The 17,223-nt window shown below is 43.7% G+C and overlaps 3 protein-coding genes across 7 annotated transcripts; 1 reads left to right on the forward strand and 2 right to left on the reverse strand.

The window, feature by feature from the left end:
• Positions 1-48: 48 nt before the first annotated feature.
• LOC119143735 (PEST proteolytic signal containing nuclear protein) lies at positions 49-9,443 on the reverse strand. 2 transcript variants are annotated; one of them, XM_037378321.1, is made up of 5 exons: positions 9,266-9,443; positions 5,578-5,798; positions 3,527-3,601; positions 2,972-3,027; positions 49-2,056 (listed from the first exon to the last, which is right to left on the reverse strand). In XM_037378321.1, exons 1-5 carry the CDS (start codon positions 9,339-9,341, stop codon positions 1,927-1,929), a joined length of 558 nt encoding a protein of 185 aa, XP_037234218.1. In that variant the 5' UTR covers positions 9,342-9,443; the 3' UTR covers positions 49-1,926. The 2 variants fall into 2 exon arrangements, with proteins under 2 accessions (XP_037234218.1, XP_037234219.1); XM_037378322.1 differs by lacking the exon at positions 9,266-9,443 and adding an exon at positions 5,822-6,158 and having other exon boundaries at positions 5,578-5,746.
• Positions 9,444-10,720: 1,277 nt separating this feature from the next.
• Positions 10,721-14,365, reverse strand: TRMT10C (tRNA methyltransferase 10C, mitochondrial RNase P subunit). Of its 3 annotated transcripts, none has more exons than XM_037378320.1 (3): positions 14,312-14,365; positions 13,706-13,884; positions 10,721-12,279 (listed from the first exon to the last, which is right to left on the reverse strand). In XM_037378320.1, exon 3 carries the CDS (start codon positions 12,251-12,253, stop codon positions 11,006-11,008), a length of 1,248 nt encoding a protein of 415 aa, XP_037234217.1. In that variant the 5' UTR covers positions 12,254-12,279; positions 13,706-13,884; positions 14,312-14,365; the 3' UTR covers positions 10,721-11,005. The 3 variants fall into 3 exon arrangements, with proteins under 3 accessions (XP_037234217.1, XP_037234216.1, XP_037234215.1); XM_037378319.1 differs by having other exon boundaries at positions 14,203-14,314; XM_037378318.1 differs by lacking the exon at positions 14,312-14,365 and having other exon boundaries at positions 13,706-14,173.
• A 24-nt stretch (positions 14,366-14,389) lies between these two features.
• Positions 14,390-16,799, forward strand: TXNL4B (thioredoxin like 4B). 2 transcript variants are annotated; one of them, XM_037378325.1, is made up of 4 exons: positions 14,390-14,423; positions 14,665-14,845; positions 15,208-15,359; positions 15,809-16,799. In XM_037378325.1, the coding sequence occupies exons 2-4, from the start codon at positions 14,714-14,716 to the stop codon at positions 15,972-15,974; spliced, it is 450 nt and encodes a 149-aa protein (XP_037234222.1). In that variant the 5' UTR covers positions 14,390-14,423; positions 14,665-14,713; the 3' UTR covers positions 15,975-16,799. The 2 variants fall into 2 exon arrangements, with proteins under 2 accessions (XP_037234222.1, XP_037234221.1); XM_037378324.1 differs by lacking the exon at positions 14,390-14,423 and adding an exon at positions 14,431-14,518.
• The last annotated feature ends 424 nt before the right edge of the window (positions 16,800-17,223 follow it).

Raw genomic sequence — 17,223 nt, forward strand, 5'->3', positions numbered from 1 at the left:
GATCAAATAACTATTAAGGAGCAAGATAAAATAGTTATTCACTGTGAATTACCACTATCTTAAAGGGATTTATTTCAACAAACATAACCACAAGTGATGAAAATAAGTGAAAAGTAAACGCTTCATTTTGTCTTGCCTAGTTCCAGTAATGCCCAAACCAGTTCTCAAAGCCCTGAAAGTCAGTTTTGAAAGTGTGTTTTGTTTGTTTTTAAATAAACCAAAGATTTCTGCTATGGAAAAAAAATAATGTATACATTTTTATGTTACGTTTATAACAAGGCTTTTAAAGAAAATAGTTACAGGTATTCAACTGCATCAGACTTCAAAAGAAAAAAAGATTACACATACAATACAAAAATACAAAAAAATAGTTTTTAGAACTTACAAACGCAAAAGTCTAAGTGGTCAGAGCTTTCCTAAAATAACAATAAAAAAAACAACTTCAAGATGCACCTTCCTTTCTGCACTCACAGGGTCAACATTAGTATGAAGAAAGGTTTTTAGAGGCAGGATGAAAGCAATTAATATACTGAATTCTACAACCAGTTCGAGGCTGAAATTAATTCAGTGGTCGACACTATCAGGTATTTGAGTTTAAAAAGAACCTTATGCTTGTTTGTTCAGGAGGGTTGTGTCAGTATGTCCATGCTCAGGTGGTGGTGGTAACTTTCTGTTTAACCAGTCCTGCTAGTAACATGTTTTAAAAATATATAATCTAAATTAGACTGAAATTTAGTAACAGTCACTACCAGGTTTGAAATCCCACAGCACTGTTCTGCAGTACGAGAGGCAGGAAACCAAACTGCCCAGACTAAAGTCATTGTTGAAAATTACTGCAAAAGGCAGACAGGTAGGAAACGGTTGAGTTTTATTCCTGAAGTTGACATGTGTCAGAAGCATTAGGGTTGCAAACACAGCATTCTTTAACCCGATAATGTCCACCAAGGTCACAGGCATAAAGGCATTTTGTTTTACATGGCAAGACAGGGAAAGTGCATCTTAGATTTCTCATACTTAAGCAGTGAGTTACCAATTTTTGGTGTGGCTTTTATTCCTTCTAGGCATAGTAAAGAAAAATATTTCAACCAAATGTGAAGCTTAATGTACATTAGCTTGTCTTTTTGGTGGTGGCTTTTGTGTACCACAAGGAAATGCTAACAAGCACTACTCAAGGCTAATGATTTAAGAGGAGCACACTGAAAGTACTGATTTACCGTTATAGTGAATATTCTTTACAGACTGTATCTAATATACAGACAAGGCCCATTTCCTTAGGATGAAACAGGCCACAGAAGGTTTCACATCCTACATGAAGTTTTAAACAAAATTAGAGCTAAGTTAACAGAGCCACTCAGAGCAACATGATTCCTAGTTTGCAGAGACTTAACAAAAGGTGACTGCAGGGATAAAAAAAAAAAAAATCCAGGTTCTTATTATTTCCTGCATAAGTTTATATTCAAATTAATAGTCCAGTAACGCTTCTAGCACAAGACAATGCTCACTCTCTTTAGCAGTATTCCTAGGAGTCAACTGTTTCTCCTGTTACGAAGAGGGAGCCAGAAGTGAGAATGCAAGAGCATTCAATGTTAACCTGATTAAAGAGACAGTAACCTTTTTTCATCCACCTTAACTAATCCCTGACCAAAACAAAATAAAGTATCTTAAAAAGGTACCACTCCAATTTCTTTATTATCTGTAACCTTTTGAAACTAATCACATGGAACTACAAAATTAGCAAATGCCTTGAAATCTGTATACAAAACATAAATTACCTCTAATTTCAAACTAATTTATTAGTGTACCACTCAAAATCTTAAAAAAAGTGGCTCCAAAGATAGTCTTATACCATTCTTAAAAAAAGGAAACTGTTCCTTTAATGTTACACCCTCCCCTCCCCCCAAACACCCAACTCTCAATCCACATCGTTTAGTTATTTTCTTGGTCATGGACATTTCCAAGATGAGATTTTATATTTCGTTCCCATAGCTTCTGGTTGTCAGAAAAACCATGCTTTCCTTTATTGAAGGAATTTGGTCCTGCTGAGGTTGGTGTATCCCTGTGAAAAGTAAAACAAGATCAGTCGAGAAAGTCAGTTCAACTACAGTAGCGTGGGCAACATGACACCGAAAACACCCATTTCCAGTCCAACCTGCCACCAGAAACTACCGCACGTTTCCTTCCGCGACACCCATAGCCCTCACTCAGCGACTGCCATCTGGCCATGGAGCTGACCCCAGCGTGGGGCACCAAGACAGAGCAATGAGATGGGGCGGCAGAGCAGGTGGGAGCAGCAGCGACTGGTGCCAGCTGGGAAGAATGTGCTGCAAGGACTACAGAACTGAGGATCCAAATTTGCTGCTGGAGAAAAATACCCCACTGAACAGTAGCGAGCCTGCAGGGGACTGACTTCCAATGCACTCCATCATGGTAAACACCTTTAAAAGAGATAGGCTCAGGATTCATGCCTCACTTAAGTGAAGCCTCCTCTGAAAATATCCCTATTTATTTTAGGACTGGCCCTATATTGTCTCAAATTTGTGGCAAGTATAAGAACGATATCTATTTGTTTTAAAAGTAAGCAAGAGATTCTTTGTGTCTCTGAAAGAGACCTTCCCCCTGCACGCGAGTTTAAAAATCTGACCAGGCTACCTAACTTCAGCACAATTTAAAAAATGGAGAACTAGAAAGAGAATTCTCACCTATTACTTTTCCAATTTAATACAGAATTAATTTCTTCCTCAGAAAGGAGGCAAGTAAGATTCAAAGGGCAAACGTAAATGTACTATTTTTAACTTACATACAGCTGAAACATTTGAAACTAACTGCATTTAAGTTTTCTTGTTTCTGGAGAAAAACTTTTTGAAGCTATTCTATTTTCCTGTATTTCTAAACCATCTGAAAGATCTGACCCGTGCTGAGGAGAGATTCTCACACACTCGCCCTTCTCCAAACGAGTTAAAAGCTGACCTACCTTCCAATATTCTTCATGCGCATTTTGGCTTCCGGAGGCATTTCTTCTGGTTCGCTCTACAGAGAGAAAGGAGGTTAGAGTGCAGCTGGGCGCTACCTTCTGAACTTTTCACATGCCTGACAAGATAAAGTACGGACTACAGCCCTACAGGAAAGCAAAGCGACCTCAGACATAACAGAGGTTCCTCAAGGTTACAGAAAGACCGTACACCTCTGTGTAAGAGGGGGCAGTAACACAACAATAGATTATTTAGCAAACTAAAAGCAGCACAACTTTTCTTTGCCTCCCCTTTATCAAGCTTGGAGAAAGCAACCATTAATTCAAATTACGTTGTGCATCTCATGTTCAGGGAAAAATTATCAGCTCTTTAATGATTTCTAGAACCCACACAGAGCTACGAAGTTGTACATCCTCAAACAGGAACACAAGAGATGTGTCTAGGTTGAAAATCCCTGACACTTACGTAAAGAACCTTAAATGACCCACTCTCGTTGCCTAACCCAAACCTACACCAACAGTACTTTAAGTTGCATTGATCACTGGCTTACTACTCACATCTTCATCTTCATTGAAAGCTGCTGCTACGGAAAGGGTTTTTGGAGCAAGGGTTGGAACAGGCTCTTTAGGCTTCTGAAAAAGACCAAACATACACGTAAAGTAAGTCTACTAACTTGAAAAAGCTACCCCTGGTATTTTAAATATTTTGGTGAAATGAAGTCAAACATCTTCACTGAAACGGGCAATGAAGGAGAAAAGTGGGTTTGTTTGATTCCAGATAAAGGTCTCTCTCTAATGAAAAAAGGAAAATGGCTGCTCATTTGTACAAGAGACACTCTGAAAAGCAAGTCGAGCCCTCTCATTTTGCAGCTCCCCACCAGCGAGCCTTCACTCCCCAGCACACTGCAAGGGTACGCAGCCACTGGTGCATGACATGCACAATTAAATCAGAACCTGAATAAGCTGTGGTACTCAAAATTTTACTATGTCACTGTCTTCCATTATTCTTTTGGAGTATTCTTATCCATCAGTGCCAAAAAGATGAACATGCTTATTTTATTGTCTTTTGCCAATGTAACAGCCTCCTGGCATACAACAATTCAGTACTTTTAAATTAGCATCAGTGTGCATCACATAGTCCAATTAATATAAGGCTCCTTTAAAAAGTATTATTTTGACTTCAAGTAACTACCTTCCTCTACTTAGAAGTGTAAGAAGCCATCCAACTCACAACTATTACATGTAATACAGCAGAGATACCAAAAGTAACTTTGAGACCACGGAGAAAGCATCGAGTCATCAGTAACAGCGTGCTCCTACAGTACTGCCAGTTACCTAAACCAAGCACACACAGTGCTTCCTCCATTTTCACTGTATTGGTGATTAGTCCATATACACTTATAGTTTTGAAGCTGATGCTACAGCAGAGTCCTTATGTGACTGTCTGCAGCTGTTCCTCACCAATAGTGTATAACGTATCAATATTGCACCATTTTTTAAAGCATCAGCTCCACAGGAACAGGTAACATACTAAGGGTGTAAAAATTACTAAAAAGAAACAGGGTAAGCTTCAGCAGTGCCCAGCCTGGTGCACTGTCCATCACCCACTAAACTCAGTGAGCCAGAAATCCCGAGCCACATTTCCTGCCATGGGAACTATCTTTGCTGGTGGCTCAGAGCAGGCAGCTTGGACAATTTTTCCAAAGTCTGAGCTGACCTGATTGCATTGATACCCTAGAACGCTCCCAGCCCACATCTCCCTCCCATCCCAAAATAACAGAGCACTCTTTTTCATCTTTTGCAGATCTGTAAAATGCCAGCATTGCAGGTGCAAGCCTTTCATGACTACAGTTTGAATTTAATCCAGACAAGGATTTATGTCTCTATCACAGTTGTATGTGGGAAGTGTAAATGAACTGTATTAAATAGAGAGGCATCATCTGGCTTGTCCTTGCCCAAGCCAGTAGAGAACTACTCTGGTAGTAAAGAGAAGCATCAGATTCACATCTGAACAAGCACAAGGATACCTTGTACCGGACAATAAAGGGGATCAGAATTCTCAGAAACTTATGTAATGAAGCCTCATCTCCTGCACGTAGTATAGATGAATCATACCGACCTTGCAAAGAACAGGCAAAGTCAGGAAAAATAAACTGTAGCTCCCCATGCTAAAATAAGCTCTTTGCAGTGGAGGACGACATCTTAAGCCGTCTAGGACAGTACCTGCTTTTTTGCAGCTTCAAGCATCCTATGCAATGAAGCTCCCAGCACTCGTTTCAAAGTAGCCTGAACAGTTTAACAAGTCTGCTCATTTCCCTCAGGATATTATTCCACTTATCAAATCTCATTACAAAATTATTCTGTCTGTTTAAAGATCTACAGTTTATTTCAATCAAGTCTTAGCTTCCTGAGACAACTGACCTGGTATTAACCAACCTGAAGCACGCATGCACGACATGCACAACTAGCTGCCCCCAAGATGCTTTCTTAAACTTTATCCAAGTCACCCTCGTGTAATTCAAGGCTTTCCTTCTGCAAGGAAGCCTCCCCAAAGTACTTCCCCCTTTCACCTCATTTTCCCTAAAACCAAAAGCCCTCAGACAACTTACATTTGCTCCTAGTTTGATGGATATTGCAGATGTCTTCTTTGCTGTCTGACTGCCTATGGAAAATCCAAACTTGGACATTTTGGCAGGAGCAGGCTTTGTGGTGAAGTCTTCAGCTTCTTCATTAGCTGCCCGTTTCTCTGCGCTGCGACTCGAACTTTCTCCTCCATTACTGGAAGAAACAGTCTTAGTTTTCACAGGTTTTTCTGCCTCTTCTTCAGGTCCTGGTGAAGTCGAAACAACTTACCAAGATGAGCTACTTTTACTGAGCAGATTGATGGGAGCAGCAACCTCAAAAAGCATTATACTTTGGGCGCAATAGGTAAAGTGTTTTTAGTGACAGCAGTTTCCACCAACGTACATTTAGTGGACAGCAAAACACAAAGAGGAGAAGAAACTGCAAGCACTCCACTACTTGTAAAGAACTTCTTGTGTATGAGCCAGGAAAACAATCTTGAAGCACCATCTCTTTATTTAGTATGGAAGTCAAAGTTCATGTGGTAAATTAAATGTAGATGACTATATCTTTTTAGTGTTTAAGTTGCCATAGATAAGCTTTCATAATTGGAATCCCAATTCCAAATCTAGAATAGATAATCTAAATTAAAATTAATTCTCCTAAATTTCTACAAAAACATGTCCATGCCAGTCTCTAGGCTTGTCTGGCACAATTCTAAAATCATGGAAGTGACTACAGTGAGGCCGGCTGTCTCAATCATGTTTCAAGTCACTGCTTGTCCGCATCTCATCTGTAATAAATCTGCCAAGCTCTGCTTGAGGAAGAAATCAGCACTAGAAAAACATATATATAGATTTCAACTTTTTTGGTTTTGTATAAAGTCATGGAAAACACAGCAGCCGAACAATAATCCACACAGAAAAAACCACTCAAATCACATTTTCATTCCTATACACTTAGCTTCTTCAGCTACACCAAAAGACAAAGGTGTCCTTGGAAAACTCCTACCAAACACAGTAAATGCTTCAGCAAAAATACATTTCTCCACTGCTGCAATAAGCAAATCACTGCAGTAGCAGAAGGGAAGGAAAAAAAACCATAAACAACCACCAACCAAACACCCATACACTGGGAAATAGACAGGGAAGTGCTCGTACTATCAGTCTAAGGAAAACTGGAGCTAGCATCAGTTCCTCACTGTGTCCTGTGGAGAACAGGACCCTCCATGCACAGCAAATTCAGACCATCAGGGAAGTAAGTTCTTTGCACTGCTCTCTAACAGCAAAAAGCTAGAAAGAAAGATAGAGCAATGGGGGAGAACCTAGTTTGAACTGGAGGTCAACAAGATTGTAGCTTTGAGAAAAAAAAAAAAAAGAAGCAAACAACATCAGGAGAAAGAAAAACTAGGGACACCATCTATATATATTTTTCTGCTATTTCCAAAATCCTAAGCAGCAGAATGTACCCCTTCTACCCCACTCTTCCAGCTATCAAGATAATAAGTGATTGGAACAAAAATGGGTTTATTATTCACATTCGGAAACATGGCAGATCGCAAGAAAAAACATTAATACTTTATAATCAATTTCACTCTATTAAAAAAATGGCACTGATCTGTACCACTAGAAATTTGACCAGAAAACATAGATATAAAATTGACAAAGGAGGAAGGAGACACAAGCAAAATTTAGATGAGTGACCCTGGGTACTGGTTGCTGTCTTAGCACAGTTTCCCAAACAGCAGTCTGCAAGGCTATGATAAGCTCTTTACAGCTAGTCCACGAAATCACATTAAACAGAATATTCAATTACCAGTCCAGCCTAGGTACACTAGAGACTGTAAGGTGATTCAAGGGCAGGTAGATGATTCATTGGCCTTAGAAGCGTTGGAACCGTGGACCTACAAGTCTTCGTTTTCCTAACATACAAAATCCACTGCAGCCCAAACTTCAGGGCACACAGGACCAGCCCAGGTTGCTGAGCGAATGCTAGCCTGAAGCTAATTACACTACAGCTTACTTCTTTGACTGCAAATTCTAGAACATTGCTAAGCACAAGATGAAGCCTAACATAAACTACCCATATCTGTTTTCTCACCAAAACATTAAATAGCTTCTCTCTCAAAATTAACTCCTATCACGAGTGCATTCTCAATGTTGCTTCTATTAGGCTCCCCTTAAGATGAACTGTTAACTACTGAAAGAAACACTCGAACTTGCAGAAGGAGCTACAAAGGGTGTAGGACAATTGAGGCAGGCAGGGAGGGAGCCATTGCACTGTTTTATTTCTGCAGGAAACAGTTAAGAAATGCAGACATGTATTACCCATTAAACAGGTCTCTCCCATGCCAATGCATATGTATTTTTATTATTTCCTAAAGATGCCAAGGGGGTCACATTTCACCTACAGAAAGCACCAGTACTATTTCGAAAACTAGTCTGACCAGTGCTCTTTTCATGGATCGCAGTAATAAAAAGCTGCCCTACTTCACAGGTGAGTTTCTTTCATGAGTATCAAAAACTATGTAAGTAGACAACTTCCATCGCCTAGGCGGTTTAAGCGATGAGACTGACAGTGCTAGCTACAGAGTGTTTCAGGACCTCTTGCCCCTGGGAGTGTGAACATTGGCGGTGGGGGTGGGTACAAACCAGTCACAACTAAGTTAAGCTTAAGGTAAATCCCATTGATCTTGGCAAAAGCTAAAGACTGAAGTGTTTTCAAAAAACCATCAGGGAGTAACTATCCTTTCTTAGGGCCAATGTTCCGTAACTCATTAAGGTCATGTTTCAGCACACCAAACAGCACACAAGGCAGTACAGATAACTGACATACTGGTGCTGTCCAGCTACTGTATTACTAATAAAAAAATACCCCAAAACCCAGCCAACCAAAAAAAACCCAAACAACCCAATCCCAACAGAAAACCAAGAGTCAAGAAACTACCTAAACCTCAAGTATTACTGGTAGTATTTTAGTGCTTATCAGAAATGACATTCAGTGATGAGGCTATCCTAATTGGTTTACAAGTCTGATTTAATCTTTCCAACAGATCGAAGAAATGCCCTCTGCCTACAAATATACTTAAGCCAAAAAAAAAAAAAAAAAAAAAATCAAAACAGGAAAGGGAAGATTTATCTTCGCAAAGACACAGTCTTCTGAATTTTAAGTCAGGGGAAGAAAGAAGAAACATATGATTAAAAATTTCAGGACAATCAATAGTAAGTAGTACAGAAGCAGACAGGAATGTCCGGTCATAACATAAATTACTATAAATCCAACCAGAAAACGTGCAGATTGCTGCCAAGCAACCCCGCAGGATGCTTAACACGGCACGCAGGGCACATCCACCCGAGCCCGGTGCGCGGTCCCAAGCCCGGTGCGGGGACCCGGGGGCTGAGGGCAGCAGCGGCCAAGCTGCCCGCCCGTGCAGCACAGGCGCCCCGCGGGGATACTGACGGGGAGAGAAAACGTGGTAGCGGGCACGGAGGAGCCGCCAGCCGCTTTAAGGAACCCCGTAGGGCCGAGGCTAGCCCTGCCCGTGAGGGCGGCGGTACGGGGCTCGGCCTCCCTCCAGCCAGCCCCCAGGCCCGGGCCGCCCCTCTCCCCGCAGGGCCGGGCCCCGCCCTGCCCGGCCGCGGGCGGCCTCCCACCCCACCCCACCCCGAGGGGCCGGGCCGGGCCGGGCCCCCTGCCCACCCCGCAACTACGCGGCGAGAGGCGCTACATGTTCACCTCCTCCTGGCTGCGGCCTCTTCGCCTTCTCCCCCTCGGCTCTGCCGTCCGCCATTTTCCTCCGCCTCCCGGGCATGCGCGCCACCCCGCCGCGCCTCTTCCGCCCCTCGGCCCACCCCGACCACAGAGAAAGCGCGGGCGGAGGACAGAGGGGCCGGGCCAGCCCCCTCTCTTCTGCCGCGCAGCGGAAATGACGCACCGGAAGCTTTGCCGCAGGGAGCGCCTCGAGTGGCACCGCCCCGGCGCACATCCGGCGGGCGGGTCCCGCGCGTTGCGGGCAGCAGGCCAGGCCCTCCCGGCCCAAGTGACGGTCACCCGCCGCCTCGCGCCGCCCCCAGCTTCAACGTGCAACGGTGGCACGCGCGGCGGCGCCGGGCTAGCGGCGGGGCCCGGCCCGGTCAGAGGCCTTCTCCAGCCCATGGGGCCGCGCGGTCGCGTTCCTCCTCCCCAGAGTACAAACAGAAGCCCGCAAGGGGTTTCCCCGGCCGAGGGAAAAAGGAGGCTGCCCGCGCCGGCCCCGCAAGGCGGCCCGCAGCGCTGCTGCAGGGCGAAGCTGTGCGCAAGGCCACAGGCCCCTCTCTAGCCGGGGCTCCCCGAGCGCGGGGAAGGGGTCGCTGAGGCAGCGCATCCTCGCCCTCCCCACCCCTCTCCCATACGGCGTGTAGGGAGAGGCGAGAAGGGAGCAGATCGCCACCAACCCCTGGAATAGTTGAAGTCAACTCTTACAAATTATGCTCCCCATGCCTTGTTTTTGAATTTTCGGGTCAAAACCCGCTTAAAGACAATGTCAGAGTGTATCAGGGTGGCCAACTAGACTAAATCAAAAATTTAAGCACTCCTAAAGAAAGCCCTTCCCATCCTACAAGTGGCAGAAAACTAACTGACAACATGCCCGTTGGGGCTCTGCTGCCCAAACGCTGACTCACTGCAGACAAATCAAACATTCTCAGCTCTGAGAAATGCTAAAAGGCGGTCTGCTCCTGTAGGTATTTACTAACAGGACCGTTTATCATCTCAAAAGTTCCAGCACTTTGGGAAATCCACATGACATGGACTGAAAACACAGCCACTCAAGGATAAAAGCCTTACACAAAAGTACGTAAGGCTGGGGGTTCTTTTGGCAGGGTCGAGAAATTTGGCTTAGTCCTTCCAAATAGAGACTTGATTTGTGCCAGGCAGAACACCCAGGAACAAACTATGCAACTCTCCAGACTCATGCTAGATCTCAACCAATGTGTTATTAGTTCAGCTATCAAAAGTCAGTTTATCTACGCACCAAAAGAGGGTTCAGGAAGCAACAGGGAAAGGTCTCACCTGGCCTTAGCTAACCTTCCAGGGTATGGCTGTGGATGGCCGCCACCCACTGCAAACCCGGAGCACTGAGGCATCCTCTGCAGAACAGCCTTTCCATTCACAGTCACCCTTGTGCCAGCATGGTTCAACGGAACAGACTGGTACACTTTGGACAGTTATTTTTTAGAACAGATTATCTCATTTCTCTTACATAATTTCAGTAACAAGTGAATAAATTTAAACAGCTGGAATACTAAGGTAATTTAAAAAAAAAAAACAAACAACCTCCCTAGCAACAGTTCTTTCAAACTTAACCAACAAAGGCATATTTAAAGAGCTGAATGCTGTTACAGAAGTCACGAGAAACTGCAGCATTTGAGGGCACAGCGTGCCCATTAAAAATCATTATCTTCCCTACTTTCTTTCCATCTACTTTCTATTAGCTTTCTACTTTGGCATTAGCTTCTTAGAGTAGTTCTTGGCAAATTCCTTTTGTACTTCTTCCTGTCTCTTTCCAAGTTTAAGTGTGTTTATCAGGTTTAAGGTTTTTTTCAGTTCATGTACAGGCTTGCTTACAAAGCCACAATACTTCCTTTTGGGAACAAATTCCAGAGCCTTCTTCCAGTCTCCCGTATCTTTCAAGGTTAGCAAAATATGCATCATTTGATCCAGTGTGAGATTTTTGGCACCAGTATTCCAAAGCAAGTACTTATCCAATGGAAGTGCCGCAGTCTCCAGCCCCAGTCGCTTTGCCCGTGCTAAAGAGAGTCCTGGTTTTATGCTCTTGTCAACCATTGACCCGACAATATAGATTTTATCATGATCAAATGTTTTCATTACTTTGGGAGAATCAGCAGTCAGATAGATCAGCTTATCCTTTGGAAAGACTTCTGTGTAGCACTGGTCTGTCACAGTGATGAGCAACTTGCCCCACGCCTCTCTGTAATGCTTGACAAATTCCTTCTGATAGAGGCTGTTATCTTTGAAGTTACAGAAATGGATGTGGAATGGATCCACAGATCTTCGATTGCAGCTTTCACTTAGTACTATCTGTCTCACTGCATTTGTGACTTCGCGTACAGACATATCTTTTTCGTAAGACATGTCAAATATTAGAGGTTGGCCAAAGATCATAGACTGAGCAACCCTCCAATTGTATACTCTGTCCATAGAGCTGGCCCAGAAACACATGAACGAATTCCTTTTGGTCTCTGCAGTTCCTGAAGCTTGCTCTTGTGCTTCCAGCCTCCTTTCCCTTTTCTCATCCATCTTTCTTTTGTCGTTTTTCTTGTAAAGCTCTTTCATATGCAAAAACTTTAAATACTTCTTTTTTGCTGACTTGGAAGGACATTCCATAAAGGTTTTTAGCTGTTCTTCACTGATATTTTCTGGAACTAATCTCCCAGCTAGTCTCCACATCTCCAAAATCTCACGTGCAGCAGCCAGGCTGGAAAGTTCCTTATGCTCTGAGACCATCTCACTGACTTCCTGTTGCAACCCCGACTTCATTACCTTCTTCCACGCATCTAAATCTAGTTTTTCTGAGGGATTGCATGAATTGTCCTGTTTCAGGCAAAGCGATAAACTCAGAGTTCTACTGAGTGGAAACAAATTCTTTTTCGTCCCATGTTGTGCAGCAAACAGAAGGACAGAACTTCTTACAATTTTTTTCAGAACCATATTAACGGACTGCATACTTAGATGTGTGCTTGTTCACTTACCTGCAAAACACCAATAAAACAAGAAAAAAATTGTCAGAAATCATAAAGAAACCATACACAGATTTTCATCCTTCCTAACACTGACAGACAGTAACTTGCTTCTTGCAGACCAATAACTCCTACTTCCACTATTACTCTTCTACTGTTTTCTAAATAAAAACAGTGTATGTGGCACTGATGTGAACAGACACGGTTAGCTCCGCTGCTTAAACAGCTATACCTACTGCAATTCAAAATGTGGTTGAACAACCTTTAAGTATTGTCTGAGATCTATTTAAATTATCTGTATCACACAAAAAATAAGAACCTTCACAACTAAAGTAAGCGAAATGCTGCATGGAGACCAAAGATGTTTTTATACATGTCTAGGAGTGCCTACCTGATTGACATACCCTGTGAAAATGGACAAGATGCTTCATCTTGTAACATTTTCTGGAAAAACTCCGTATCACAGAAGATCACACTTTTGCTTTTACCATTATATTTTGGGAAAACTATTTGCAAACTTTGGTACTAAAAGTTGTTGCTCTTCTATGCGTTTCCATGTTGCAGGTCACCGGAACTACTGAAACTACCAACACTCCGGCTTTACTAAGCCAGTGCTACTGCCATTGAAGGCACTCTCAGGTTTTGGGAGCCCCTTGTTCCTGGCTCCCTCAGCAGGGCAGGCATTCATTCACACGGCTGCCCTAGGAGCCAAATCAGAGACCTGATCTTAGGGACAGATAACCAGCTAACCAGGAAGTGGAGAAAGGAAAAAAAAGCTATTTATCTCCACACCCAAATAAGCTTCCATGCCTGATTCACCAGACACCCTCTAGAAAGAAGAGATGGAAGCACAAACAACTAGCACAGGAAAAGAAGATCTTTATTCTTCTTGCTAAATCACCTGCAAAGCTGATGTTGGCAAACATTGTTTGCGAAAACCTGATTTAGCCAAAACATAAGAATTACCTCCAAATTTCGAAAGCAAAATTAATCATCTCCCCAATAACTTACCACCTGAAAACTGATACACAGAAGAACAAGTGAAATCTAATTCTGTTATTTTAAAAATTATATATATACACACACACACACACAGCTGTCCAGGTGAAGAGCCATGGAAAGAGAAGCGTACTATTAGAAAACATATAAACTAGCATACGTTTTAAAATACTGTCACTGGTCAAACTGGTGACTGGCTTTTCATCTTCTACTGTTATTAAGATAAAATGATTGAGGTTTTTTTGATTGAATAACTGAAAATTAAGATAAAATGAACGCAACCAACCCAACTGCCTAATAGTGTGAAGAGAAAACTGTGAAGTGTTACAATAGAGGTGTTCATAATTTTGTATTTTAAGTCATAAACATACTGGCAAAACTAATAACCAAAAAAGTACATCGTCCAGTTTGAAGAAACCAAGCTCCTCAATTGACTTACGTTAGTCCAAGTGGGCGCCAATTAAGTCAATGGTTGAAAGGCAGATTCACGTAGTCTGAATACTCCTTGGCAGCTTTGATAGAAGCCAGGTTATTTTTCCGTGCGTCCAACACGCATGCTGCCGTGTCGCTGCTGCAAGAATTACCGTAGACCTCTTTGAAGAGCCTGGATTTATGGGACTGAAAACATTTTTCTGATTGATTTCTTTTTTTTTTTTTAAGCACGACCTCCCCGTAAGAGCCGGCTGGCACAGAACGGCCTTCGCGGCTGTTGCAGCGAGGCCACACCTGGCTTTGCCCAGCAAGGCCCGGTGGCCCGCGGCCCGCGCTGTCCCGCACGCCCACAGCCCACAGCCCGCGCCGGAAGGGGGGGCCCGCGCCGGAGGAGGCCCCGCGGCCCAGGCGGGCAGCCGGGAAGGCGCCTCAGACCCGGGGCCGGCGTCGCCGCGACCGCCCTGCGGCGGGAACACTAGGCGGGAGAGGGCCCCGCGCCCGCACCTGCCCGCGCTCCGGCCCGCCGGCCGATAGGGGAGGGAGGGCAGCGGAGGGGAGGGGGCGGGCGGAAGCCCCCGGGCGGCAGCACCGACCCCGCGCGTGCCCGGCTCACCTCAGCGCGGCGGCCTGCGCAGGCGCGGGGCGGGCCCGGCGCTGCCCTCCCCGGCCGCCCCCCGGTCCCGCGGCCGCACGCCAAGGTTCCGGCCCGCTGCGCCGCCCTGCCGGTGCGGTGACCCCACGCGGCGGGGGCTGCGGGCCCGGAGGACGCTGGGCCGTGCCGTGCTGCGCCGGGGGGGCTGGGGCTCCGGCTTAGGCTTAGGCTCAGGCAGGCGCTGCAGCCCGGGGCCTGGCAGGCCCGGGGGTGACCGCTGATTCCTCTGTGGCCCTCTCCGGTTTCCAGTAGCACGGAGAAGTTTCTCTTATTTTTGACGGATTGTACATTTGCTGTATTTGTTTGTGCCGCAGGTGTGTGCCCCCAGCCCAGGCAGGGCTGAGTGGAGGGCGCGCCGCCGGGATGAGCTTCCTGTTGCCCAAACTGACCTGCAAGCGGGAAGTGGATCAGGCAATAAAAAGTGTGGCCGAGAAGGTTTTGGTTCTCCGGTTTGGAAGAGATAACGATGCTGTTTGTCTGCAGCTCGATGATATTGTAAGAGTAAATTTTTTCATTTTTATCGCCTTTTCCTCCTTTTTGTGTAATGAACTCTACCAGTATACCTGCTGTGTACAAGAGAATGTCCAGTGTTGCTTTTGGCTAATATGGTGTCTCATGAAAATATTGGTGACAATTACATGTAAAAAGAAATAATACTATATTCATGAAACAGTTTGAAAAATAGGCAAATGTTTATGTTATTGTAGTGGGTGTGCAAAGTTCTTGAAGTAGATAAGACAACGATATTCTAGTCCTGCTTAAACTGATAAGACATAAGAGAAATGGGCTTTATAAAGCTTGCTACCCTTTTTCCTCTCGTGTCTCGATGGATTTGTCAGCCACCTTTCTCTTTTCAGCTTGCCAAGACAGCTCACGACCTGAGTAAAATGGCAGTCATTTACCTGGTGGATGTGAACAAAGTTCCAGTGTACACCCAGTATTTTGACATCAGTTATATTCCATCTACTGTATTTTTCTTCAATGGACAACACATGAAGGTTGATTATGGGTATGTCATCCCAACTGGCATTATTTTTTCTGTCCTCAAGCATCACCAGCTCGCTCTGTGTTACTGTGTCTGGGGAATGTAACATTTGAAAACTAGTATGTTGCTGCTAGAGTCTGCATTGAGAACTGTGGGAAGCCAGAAGAATGTGAAATTAAGATGCATTTTGAAATACGCTCTGATGCAATAAGGAGATGTCAGCTGTGAAACAGGCCTGACTCTGCAAAAAATAGTGTGGTTAAGGTCTTAGATGGGATACTGCATGGCTTTGGACTTTGGAGATCACAGTGTATTCCTGCCTTGCTTATGCCATTAGCAGTGCAGTTCCTTCTTTCAGAATGACCAGATCAGAACCCCTAATGTTTCTCTAGGCATCTTTCCTTGTCTTTAGGGGGTTTTGCTTTGAACACTTCAACATTACAATTCTACCTTTATCTTATGATTATGTTTAGGTCTCCAGATCATACCAAATTTGTAGGAAGCTTCAAAACAAAGCAAGACTTCATAGATCTGATTGAAGTGATTTACCGTGGAGCAATGCGTGGAAAGCTCATTGTGAGAAGCCCTATTGATCCCAATAATGTTCCGAAATATGACCTTCTCTACCAAGGAATTTAATGGGTTGACTTGAGATAAAGAGTTACAGAAACGGCCCATGTTCTAGATCTGTTTTTTCTTCAAGAATTTTTAGCCGATTCTGACACCATGGGACAATTTGAGCGTTTGTGTTGAGGGATCATATTGGTCTCCTTCTGAAGACAGACATGCTGTCACCTCATACTTCTCTCATAAATAAAGCTACATGTTCATGCATAGAATTCATGCAAGTGACTATTCTTTGAGTTGCATGCTGACCAGCACCTGCAAAACAGCAGGTTGTATGCCTCCTCAATGACCTCCAGTGGAACTTCAAGAGAACTAAGGCACTGTATAGTCTATTCGGTGTCTACCTGGTACCATTTTCATTCAGATGTAATAATAGTAAACCTGCATTTATTTGAAAAGCTATGCTTGCCCTTAAAAGCATTCAACTGACTGTGCCTTTCCAATGGAATTTTATGCTTCCACCCATTACTGGATAACAGGGCTGAAGCATTTTTGAACAGTATGAGAGATGGCTGAAGTCTGAAATGGATATAAACACAACAGAGAAGTTGACATACTTTTCTCTGGTGCCCTGTATTACTGTTCAACAATTGTTCTGTCTGAGACAGGAACTAAAGGTATAGGACAATGTCTTGTCATCCTTCAAAACCCATTTGCAGCCCCTAAGCAGTTTTAATTCCCACAGGAATAAAGTGAAAATTTAGAAAAATAGTTTTGTTTACATTTGCTTTAAAGGTGATTTGACCTTCTGCTTGTATATATTGCAAAACTTGAGTACAGACATGTTAAAACTGTCTCTATTTCCCACCTCTGTCTAAAATTAAACAACTGAGAGAAAACAGTGATGTCATTTTTTTGCTTCAGTTTGGTAGTTGCAGGTTGCTAGAGTATTGTATTTCTATAGCAGCTCATAGCCAGTACTCTCACTGGCTGCTGGCTTCAAAACAGAAATTACTTTAGCTCGCTGTATCATGGGGCATACTGTCTCTGACTGGAGGGAGGGTAGTGGTATGTAGTTCCCTGAAGTATTGTTCAACTCAACAGTAGATGTTTCAAGGAGGAAGGTGGATATTACAGCTCTTGAAAGTTTTTATACACTTTATGGTATATAGTGAGGAGGAAATAGATCCTTTACATGCTCTTTGTATTCTGGATTTGTCCTTTTAATGAAAGCTATGCACTTAAGTTAGTGCTTTCCTGATAGTTTAGTCTGTTTAGTCTGATTATTGAGCCATAACTGCAGAATGTTTATTTTGAAAAA

This window comes from Falco rusticolus, chromosome 2, assembly GCF_015220075.1.
Source record: "Falco rusticolus isolate bFalRus1 chromosome 2, bFalRus1.pri, whole genome shotgun sequence".
In the NCBI taxonomy this organism is placed as follows: domain Eukaryota; kingdom Metazoa; phylum Chordata; class Aves; order Falconiformes; family Falconidae; genus Falco; species Falco rusticolus.